General features: G+C 37.2%; 1 protein-coding gene across 2 annotated transcripts in view; it reads left to right on the forward strand.

Annotated features, from left to right (window-relative positions):
• SECISBP2L (SECIS binding protein 2 like) overlaps positions 1 to 10,558 on the forward strand; it is a 58,225-nt gene extending 47,667 nt beyond the window's left edge. The window contains exons 17-18 of one of the 2 annotated variants that reach the window (XM_021940539.2): positions 2,606 to 2,825; positions 6,267 to 10,558. In XM_021940539.2, coding sequence (XP_021796231.1) covers positions 2,606 to 2,825; positions 6,267 to 6,949 — 903 coding nt within the window. In that variant the 3' untranslated portion in view covers positions 6,950 to 10,558. The remainder of the gene's footprint in view (positions 1 to 2,605; positions 2,826 to 6,266) is intronic. The other variant, XM_021940540.2, reaches the window with a different exon arrangement.
• The last annotated feature ends 964 nt before the right edge of the window (positions 10,559 to 11,522 follow it).

Consider the following 11,522-nt stretch of genomic DNA (forward strand, 5'->3'; position numbering starts at 1 on the left):
AACCACACTATTTTTGTGTGTCTATCCAGTCACCATGTTTGCATATCCTACATTCCCCTGTCCATTCTGTTTCTTTCCCACCACCCATGAAATTCTCTACCCACCTGCTCTATGAGCATATAAATAATATTTGTGCTCCCACAATAGCCCATGCTTTTGTCACGTTTAGCATAACACACTGCCTTGCTGTAGGTTATGTATGTTTCTTTCCCTTTAACTGTGAATTCCTTGGTGACAGCCCCCTTCCTTTGTCTTTATATTCCTGACACCTTTCACATTGCTTGAGTATAAGCAGGCAATAAATGTTTGTTGAATGAAATTGTGAGATAGATGTATATCTGCCCACTATGCTAGACTATATGTGAGAATTTCTTGCCTGTTAGCCCAGTCACTTGGGAGGCTGAGGTGGGAGGAGCGCTTGACCCCAGGAGTTCCAGACCAGCTTGGTATATTATCAAGTATGTCTATTCACAGTGAATGGTAGTGCACCTGTTACTTTTACCATCTTATAGAACTAATCTTTGAATTAAGCTTCCAGTCTTTACCCTCACATTCAAGGCTTTTATTCCTTGATCTTAGCATCTCTCTTCAGTTTTTCTTCTCTTTCCTTATATTCTTTTATTCCTAACAATTTCTTTCTTTTTTTATATTGTAAAACCAATGTTAAACTCACATATCCATTTGCATGTTTTCTTTTTACTGTTTTCACTTCAATGCATGGTTTATTAAACACTGCAAATATTTGTCAAGCCTGTTACATGTAACCACATAGGGGCTGTCATTTTTTTTTAACAGAATCTGTCTTCCTTTTTAAAAATAATAAATCCTGAATATATTTTTTTACACTACCAGTAGGTAACACCCACCACTCTTCAAAATTAATACAATTAGCAGCATCCTATATTATACCTGCTATTTTAAACAGTTTAAAGTGGAGCTGGATAAAGGAGGCTACTTATATTTTTCCGTCTTGAGATGAATTTTCAGAGACGTATTATTCTACAGCAATGTAGCACTTTTTGCCATGCTTTCATCTCAAGGTTTATACTTACTATAAAATTAAACAGATTCTCAAAAATGTCCAGGTTATGTTTAATTATTTGAAATTCTTTACTTAATGTTGTATGTTGCATTGTGATACTAAATTGGTCATTTAACAGGAGTGGGATGCTGTAGAATTATGGCATAACTAAAAGTCATATAGATTGGCCTTCTGGTGGCTGTGGAAACTTAAATCTTTGGACATCATTAGGTATCATAGTTATTGAAGTACAACTTTAATGCTATATGAATTTTGCCATCTTATTATTATTAATTTTTTTTGAGGTGGAGTTTCACTCTTGTTGCCCAGGCTGGAGTGCAATGGCATGATCTCGGCTCACCGCAACCTCTGCCTCCTGGGTTCAAGTGATTCTCCTGCCTCAGCCTCCCGAGTAGCTGGGATTACAGGCATGCACCACCATGCCTGGCTAATTTTGTAGTTTTAGTAGAGATAGGGTTTCTCTTTGTTGGTCAGGGCTGGTCTCGAACTCCTATCTTCAGGTGATCCACCCACCTCGGCCTTCCAAAGTGCTGGGATTACAGGCGTGAGCCACTATGCCCAGCTGAATTTTGCCATCTCATTAAATGTGAGTATGCTCAGTGTACCTACCACTTCACGGAAATTATTTATTTTGTTCCTATTTTTGTTTCAGCAATGAAAGAACTTCTGGTTTTTTTAGCTCCATATTCTACTTCCAAGCTCTATATTCTAATTTGCATTTGGCCCAGTAGTCATGCTTTTCTATCTTGTGTTATCTTTTCATCATCTTCAAGGTCCTAGCTATCCATATTATCACCAGCTTACTTTTGTCATCTAGTTCTTCCAAAAAATAAACAATACAGGAAAATTTAATTCCTATAGAGATTGCCATCTCCTTCTACATTCCTGAACATCACTCAGAATACACTCATTCCCTTATATTGTAACCCAGATAAGATTCTTTACTGCTCCCCTAACAAGCCTTATACTTTTCTTATGTCTGTAGCTTTATTAATGATTTTGCATATTTGGCTTTGAAGGCCCTGATTTCACCCCTCAAAATTGTACCGTTTTCCAGGCCAATGCTGATGTCATCTTCCCTTCATGACTTCCTCAGTGATGCCCAGCAGTTTAGAGTTGATGTCTCATCTAAAAGCTGTAACACTTTACACCTCTCAAGGCATTTAAGGTATTATGCCTTGGATTATAGGTGTCTCTTACCATATTTTTCCAGCCACATAGAAGGTTCCTTGAGAGTAGAGTTGATGTTCAGTCATCTTTGTACCCTCTGTAGTGGCAGACACTAAAGGAAGAGTGCACTTGTTGAATGTTGTAAGAATTTTAATACATCACATTTAGTGGCTAGTGTTGGAATCAAGAAATTTCCTCAGACTTGTGAGAATTAAACAGTAAATGTAAGTTATAGAGTAATTTCATAAGGTTCTGTGGTTTGCATACCATTTGGATTTTATCCCCATTGAAAGTATGTCTGACCCTGAAACAAACAGTAGAGATATTTATTATCCATAATAGGAATAAAAAGTATAACAAAAATGGATTAATCAAAATACTCTTTCTTTTCAGAGCCTGTTTAATAAGTTAGTAGAACTCACTGAGGAAGCCAGGAAAGCATATAAAGATATGGTTGCAGCAATGGAACAGGAGCAGGCTGAGGAAGCCTTGAAGAATGTGAAGAAGGTGCCACACCACATGGGACATTCTCGGAACCCCTCTGCAGCAAGTGCCATTTCTTTCTGCAGTGTCATTTCTGAACCCATCTCTGAAGTAAATGAAAAGGAATATGGTAAGTTGTTGAATACTATTTTAAATGACCTAAACTATGAGATGATTTCTATTCTGCCTTTTATTTCTATCTTTATTCTTGACTAGTCAAATGTTGCTCGAAATTTGGTTTAAAACATTGCATTAAACATGTTCATTAAAAATCAGGAGAATATTTGGGACTGAGACTTCTTATGAGACACTGGAATTTAATCACAGTTCCAAATTTTTAAAAAAGCCTCGGGGGCTTTAAAAATCAAAACACACCGTACTTGTGACCTGTCACTAAGTAAACACTAGGAAGTTTTATTCCAATACTTTATGCTCAGTTACTAAAATTTTATATTTCCTAAGGGCTGGTCTGAAGGTAGTGAATTATCTAATTTGTTCACAGTCAGTTATAGATTGATCTCCTTTGTTCTGCTCTTTCCCCGCTTCTCACTACTGCACTAATCTTAAAAAGAAAAAAATTTTAAAAAAAATTTTAATATTGTATTTACTAAGTAAACTACAGACCTGAATGTTATTCACTCTAAGCTTGTAAAACCTAGACATGATATTTGCCTTAAGTAAAGTCTGATTGTAATCAAAAAGAGATACAGACTAAAAAATAGTACTTAATGTTTAACATTTGTTTATTGAAGTCTACATCTCAGTCGTTTCTTTGCCTTATAGTCTATAAAACTTTGAGCTCTTTAATTCTCTTTCTTGGTTTAGTTTATGATTTGTTTTCCCTATGTAACTTTCTTTGTTCTTCTTTTCTTAAAATTTAAATAGTATAGCCACCTTCTTTCATTTGACTCTTTGTTCGTTCTTTTTTTCTTTTCTCTGGGAGGTTATCAAATAGCTTGTTGCCACCTAAAATTTAACATGTAAAAAGAGTGAGTCCTCATTTTCTTCCCATACTCCCCTTCCTGGCCTCCCTGTCTGTGATTGTAGTTAGATGTTTGGAATGCTTTCAATAAAGCTTCAGAGCAGAGGCAATTTATAAGTTGTTGTGGGCCCTTAGGAAACTATTGGCCAGGGACAGGTGATACTGGTTTAGAGGCAGCCATGTTTCTTTTGCAGGAGTGATACTAGTTGAAAATTAAGAAGATAAAGGGAAAGTGCTAACATTGTAAATGAGCGCGATCCTCTCTATATAGTGAAATGCCACATCTCAAAGGCAAGCCATAAGAGAAACCTATAAAGCTGTGGGTTTGGACAGATGACAGAGTAACAAATGGTATTCATACGGGCACAAATAAACACAGGTAGTATAAAAAGAAGGTCTCAGAGATGGAGGTGATGTTTTCAGAAAGCACCAGATTCAAAGTGTTCAAAGATTGAAGCCTTGGTTTTTCTATATTCTGCCTAAAGGTTTTAGGTGTTATCAGTTAATCTCGGGGTCTTGGATTTCTCTTTAGAAAAAAAACTGTTGAAAGGAAATGTTAATGTGCATCTAAAATTTTAAAACATTTTATGCCTTTCGGAGTTTTTTTTAATATGTAATTAAATATATGTAGGAACATTTTCACTTACTAGACTTTTTGTTTGGTTGGTTTTTTTGTTTTTTTTTTCTAGCACTTACTATATGCCAGTCATAGGGACACAGAGATGAGCTGGAGTGGAAGTGAGGAGGGATGAGGAAGGTGAAACAGCAAACACAAAACGAGAGCTTTTGACTGTATATGTAAAAAGTGCTGTGGGAGTTCAGGTTAGCGATTGCCTGTCTCAGGAGCCAGGAAAAACTTCATGAAGGAACTAACATTTAAGAGTAGTTTAAGATGAATGGGAGTCTGAAGGGGAAAGGAGGAAAACACATCTACAGAAAGAGTATAGCTTATGTTGCAACTTTAGGGAACAGTGAGAATTTAAATGACACTGAGCAGGGAGCGTGTGGCCCATGGTTCAGGGTCAGAATGAAATAGGACCAGAATGATAGATAAGGGCCAGATCATGGAGGCCTTTGCTGTGCCACGCCAAGGATTTTGGATTCTATCCTAGGGTGATAAAAAGCCAGTTAGACAATGATATAATCAATTCACAAAACTGGTTAGGAAGATACTACAAATGAACAGCAAGAAAAAGAAGGCCTGAGCTAAGGCAGTAGTAAACAGATTTAGTAGTTTTTGAGCTACCAGTGTCATGGTATAGTGGTGAATTCAGTGGACTAAAGGGATATAATATTAATAGGAGAGAAAAGTAGAACCAAGGGTTACTATAAGGTTTCTTCTGCTTTGAGATCGTGTAAATGATAATGTCATTAGCTGAGAATGAGAATATAGAAGGAGGTGTTGTTTGTTTCTTTCTTTCTTTGTTTTTTCATGAGGTAGAAATTAGAGTGGAAAGGACTCATTCTATGCTAAAGAAGCTTCAGGAAAGAAATTTTTTCCCAGACAATGTATCCTGACTTGAAGTGCCCAAAATACGCTCTGTATCAATATATCGTCCATAGATGGTAACCATAGTGAACATATTAGTGTGAATAGGTTTGCTACAACTGACACCTATGAACTGCAAATAGTAGCTGTAATGTCAATATGATAGAATTTTTATTTTTAAAAAAAACTGAAAAAATTGAAGGGTGAGAGATCTTTACTGATTATTGGTATGTTTTTTGCCTTCAACTGATTTCCTATCATGAGAAATAATTTAGTTTGTCACCACTCTAGTATATAATACTTTTTTTGTCTTCCAAAATCACTTTGTAAGCCAAGCTATATATATATGTTATAAAACAACCTTTCACAGATGTTAGAAATGCATAGATGGATTCTTTGCTTATAATTGGAAACACATGTCCCATTACAGGCCAAAAGATAATTTAAATAACTTGCTGAGTGAGCATGGTACAAACATATGAAATCAGAACTATTGTTGCTGGACATCTTGGCTCTTCTATCTCTCGGGTTGTGGGTCCTTGAGCCCAGTACACCTCTAGGCCACAAAAAAGTTAGGCAGTTCATTGATTTTCATGAGTGTATGGATTTTATTTATGAGTGCCAGTGAGCTCCCATTGGTATAAGAGCTCTTGCATTCTGAAGCATTAATATACTTATTTGTACCTCCCTGTTTCTTTATCTTGAATGTACATTTTTGGGAATTATTTTCCCTTTATAACATTTAAATTAGGTTGGGCACAGTGGCTCACCTGTAATCCCAGCATTTGGGGAGCTCAGGATAGGAGGATAGCTTGAGCCTAGGAGGTCAAGGCTGCAGTGAGCCAAAATCATGCTGCTGCATTCCAGCCTAAAAGAGCAAGACTCCATCTGAAATACACACACACACACAAGCGTGCGCGCACACACTTTCTCTCTCTCTCAAACTAGTACTAAACAAACTAAATTTGTAGTTTTTCCAGTTTCTAAGCCAACAAATTTATATATTTTGTTGTTCTTTCTTATTTGGGGGTTTTTAAAGAGTTGCATGATTTTGAAACAGTGTTCCAGAACGTTTTAAAAAATCTGCTTGATATTTGTAGAAACAAATTGGAGAAACATGGTGGAAACTTCAGATGGACTGGAAACATCAGAAAATGAGAAAGAGGTATCCTGTAAGCACAGCACTTCTGAAAAACCCAGTAAACTTCCATTTGACACACCCCCTATTGGTAAGCAGCCATCATTAGTGGCTACAGGCAGTACTACCTCAGCTACAAGTGCTGGGAAATCCACAGCAAGTGATAAAGAGGAAGTGAAGCCAGATGACCTGGAATGGGCCTCACAGCAGAGTACAGAGACTGGCTCTTTGGATGGCAGTTGCCGAGACCTTTTGAATTCCTCCATCACCAGCACCACCAGCACTCTTGTACCTGGCATGCTTGAAGAAGAAGATGATGAAGATGAGGAGGAGGAGGAAGATTACACTCATGAACCCATATCTGTAGAAGTACAGCTCAATAGTCGAATTGAGTCTTGGGTCTCAGAGACCCAGAGAACTATGGAAACCCTTCAGCTTGGAAAAACCCTTAATGGTTCTGAGGAAGACAATGTAGAGCAAAGTGGAGAAGAGGAAGCAGAGACGCCCGAGGTGCTGGAGCCAGGGATGGACAGTGAGGCATGGACTGCTGACCAGCAGGCCAGTCCTGGGCAGCAGAAGTCCAGCAACTGCAGCTTGCTCAACAAAGAGCACTCTGATTCTAATTACACAACCCAAACTACGTAACTCTCAGGAAATGTCGGCTCTCTATCTCCAGCTGTGGAAGGGTTGCAGCCATTACCATTTATGCTTCATCTCAACATTTTGCACTGTCCAGTATTTAATATACGTATTTAATTCCCAACAAATATTTTTGTAGCTTTTACTTGTTTTGTTGTGATCTGTAGCTTAGCTTTTGATTAGCATCCAGGTGTCTTTCTTTCTAAGAACTGTGTGGAAAATTCAGATCTGTTTCAGCTTATTTTGTAATCAAAAATAATGATAAAAAGAAGACCAGATCTTAAAGAAAATAAATTTCAAATGCTTACTTAAAGTTATTTTGAAAATTAAAGAACAAGGTTCTCAGGATAGAAGCAGTTATCAGTGTTTGCTTCAGGATTCCACCTCCTCTACTCTAATTTGACCAAAAAGTTGTTTGGGCTTCTTTAAAAAAGAACTGGGGGTGGAGTCAGAAAACTAAATAAAAGGCTGAGGGTAACTAAGTCCACCAGTGTTGTATGTTAAAAAATCGATGCAACTTTTATGTGGTCCACAAATGTTTAGTCAGAAGTCACTGATTATTGTAATTAATTAATGTTGGGATGGGCTAAAACAGAGTCTTCAAAACTTCGGCTAGCAGTGGAGCCACCATCTTAGATTATAGCTAGCTAGCCTCATTTGTGGAAAGTGATAGATGCTGTCTATAATAGTGAACAGTCACCCGTGATAGGACCTCCAGGTTCTCTCATATTTGCTTCTTACTTACCTCAGGAATGCTCTTGTACATAGACTTATTTACAAAAGTTAGGCACATTTTGACAGGTGAATAACTGTAACCGATTGTATGACTGCTGCACTTACATGTAAACTCTTCAGAAACAAAGTCTTCTACTGGTGTGTTCTCTTGCATGCTTCTGGTTCAGGACTCTTGATTTGAGATATGGATTTGATTGAGTATCCAAACTTGTCCTGAGTGCAAAACCGTTTCACCTTTTAAAAGATACCTATTTTGCACCTAGCCTTGAGCACCTTCCACATAGCAATGACCGTAGTTACTGTCAGGAGGTCAGGGAAAGGAACTTTGCACAACTTGTGACATGTATCCTGATAATCAAGGCTTAGATGAGGAAGTTTTAGAAGATAAGAGAAAGTTGTTCTAATTGTGCTGAAACTATTAGATGATTTAGAGTATACAGATATGTAGGTATTAATTCTCTATTCACTATTATTTATCTCTGCCCTTCTCTAGGAGTTTGTATACCTGCTTAGGAGACAATAAATGAGCTAAATGTTTTATTTGCTAGTCAGTCACCACCTGGACTTTAGTGACTTTACAAGTTTATGTAATGGTGGAAGAATGACAAACTGTATTTTTTGTGTCTTCCATCCAACTCCCCACCACCCCCAACTGCCCCCCCCCCCCCCCCCAACATGCACACGTGTGTGTGTGTGTGTATGCCAGTTTCCCACTTACAAGCTTCCATAAGCAGGCACACAACTGAGAAGGAAGGGGTATTTTCCCTGCCCTGATTATCTGGGGCAGGGCTTTGCCTCACAGAGGCAGGAGAGAAGAATTGGGCAGATTCTTTACTGAACTCATTGGGACTACTGTGCTAGTTTTGATGTTTTATAATGCTGGCATTTAATTACTGGAGAGATTGGATTCTTGGTTGGTGATTTAGTATTTGTGAATTGTGAAAGTTTAGGAGCATTGCTGTGTAGAAAATGTTAGTCAATCAACTTTATTATTGTGCTAAAAGGGGACATTATTATACTGTCCTGTCTAAACTGTTCTCCAGTATAGACTTCCTAGGCACTAAATATCCAATACTTAAAGGAACACAGCAGGTAAGGAATGAAGCCTCTGAAATAGTACTCATGGATTTATATGTGGCAGATCTTACTGTCTCTACACATTTGGAAGTGTTCATTGATTTAAAGAAATGATAGAGGTTTTGAACTACTGACAGTCTTAAAAGTGAATTTCAAAACTTTCATACTTTTTATGGTGTAAATTTCCTTTGCTCGATGTCAGTGATTCAGATAACTCTTGACCTTGAGATGATGGCTTTTCACAGGTTTCTTATATTTTATATCTCTTCTGAACATGAATTGTCGTTTTAGATTTTTGACATTTGTATCAAAAGAGAAGTTGAGGAAATCTTCAGAACACTGGTAACTTTTAATTTTGCTATGGACTTCAGAAGTGTTTATTTCTATGTTCGGTAAATGCTCTCGCATATGCAGTACCTCTTCTGCCAGCAAATCCAAGGCACCATCGCCTTTTTATGAGACAGGTCACCTCGAGAGGACAACCCAAGAATTAGTAAAGGCAATGTTACCATTTTGAGAGCATGCTTAAATAAATATTAATCACGTCTTTGTAACTTGTTTCCTTTAAATTTTGGAATATTGAATTACAGACTTTGGAGGAGTTGTGAAAATCAGGAAAGTTTTTATGTATTTTTTGAAGTGGGCGTGCTTGGCTCTTTGAAGACCTATAAAGAGATCCAGTGGAAAGAGTAAAGGTTCATCATCACAAGAAATAAAAAAACATAGTGATTCTTTTTCTTAATGTGTAGAGGTGGTTTTACTGGCAATAATTAATAATAGATTTCTATTTCCGTATATAAGTATATTAACTAAAATATGAATTACACTTCCAAAGTTAGATTTCTGCTTCAGTAGGTTTGTTTGCTGTGAAGATTACTTCTCAAAAGACAAATGTTCATATTAGCTTAATTTTTGGTTTAAATATGTTTGTAAATGATGTAATATATTTCTTTTGACTAAACATGGAAAAGTAATGTGTGTTATACATTGAGAAGTTTTTACTGGCTTTGACTGGAGGTTGTTTTTGCAGAGATGGTATTTTATATGATTCCAGTATTTCGAAAAGAATTAGTCAAAAGGAATTACATAGTTTAAATACTGAGAAATTAATATCCAAATATGTACTTGTCTGATTTCTAAATAAGCTGGGGGAGGAGGGAGGGGTGGGAATTGAAATGTGCAAATGAGTAGTGAATGCTACATTCATTTTCAACTCTTTAACATACAACTGTTCAATCTTAACACATTGTTACTTTAATATATGTATAAAGAAGTATTACTGTTTGTAAAGCTGCTGTTTGCTTAAAAAAACACCCTTGTCATGTATTTTCTGTATGTTGGGCCAACAGGTTAGAACATTAACCCATTTAAAAATGTTTATCTTTTTTTGATTTAAAAAAATTCTGTGAAATAATTTATTTACAGACATCTTCCTCCTCCCTCATCCCTTCCAACCTTTACATACATCACAGAATCAACCAAACTGTTTGCCTAATCTGAAATCTGAATCCTAATGAGAAAAATTTAAACTTTGTTGGCACATCACACCTTGAAAGTATTTGTATTATTTTATAATTTAATTTCTAAATATACCACATAAGTTTATAATTTAATGTCTTAATTGTAATGCTCTAATAAAAAACTAGCAAAATTAGTGTGAGTTATAACATGAAGGGATTTTCATCTTTTGCTCTATGAAGGATAATTGTTACATCACATTTGGGGGGTAATAACAGCTTTTTTGCACTATGTAAATACTAGTGGGGATTCTTCTGTACTAATAAAATGATTATTGAAATGAAATCTGTCCTTTCAGAAGAGATACTTGAAGAGTTCATGACTTTCCCCACATGTGGAAGACAGAAAAAAGAGTCCAGCTCAAGTATTGATTGGTGGTCACATGGGGTTGCCAGAAAAGGCTTTAAAATCGGCACGAAGGAGTTAAGAATAAAAATCTCCATCTGGGGTGGTCGGTGTGATCTGTGGCACGGGCCCAGGCATTTAGCCAGAAACCATCCTGGTGTTAGGAGAAGGCTTCTGTAGATTCCTTCACCTTTTTATATTAGTTCCCCTGTGCTGGGCACTGTCTTTTCCCAGTATTAACTCATCTAATCCTTACAACAATCCTGTGAAGTAGATTCTGGTTACTGTTTCTCAGTTTTCAGATGATGGAAGAGTCATGGAGATGTTAACCCAGCCCATGCGAAAGCCCATGCCCCAGTCACTGTACTTTGTTATGTCTTGGCGCAAAGTGCCTAGGGTGTGCAAAGCAAGCATGCTTCCTTCACCTTCAGGTGTCTTCAGGAATGTGGAGCAGGAGGACTGAAGATGGCCTTGGGGACTGAAGTTATTGGGCCTTACCTCATCGCTCTTTCCCTAAGTAGCCCCAGACCTTGTCACTGTGTCACAGTGACATGTAGGGAATCTGAAAAAGTACATTAATCTGCCAGAAAATAGTAATGATACTAATTTTCATAAATGAATTTTTTGGTGATCACAAAGAAAAGGAGGATGCCTCATCAGTTGTTATCAGATACTTCCTTTTTAACCAGTACGTGTACCACTCCCTAATTTTTTCCCGATAGTGATCAGTTTTTCTCCTAACTGACCAGAAGAGGGTGTGCGTCACACCTGAAAACAGTCAAAAGCTACATGTAATATTAATGCTTTTTTTAAAGCAGGAAAAGGCGAAGGAGAAGTAACGTGAACTATGGGCCTTGCCATTAAAGGTGCTTAGTTGAGTCTAAGCTCAGAACTGGGAACCGTG

This window comes from Papio anubis, chromosome 7 (genome assembly GCF_008728515.1).
Source record: "Papio anubis isolate 15944 chromosome 7, Panubis1.0, whole genome shotgun sequence".
NCBI lineage: Eukaryota > Metazoa > Chordata > Mammalia > Primates > Cercopithecidae > Papio > Papio anubis.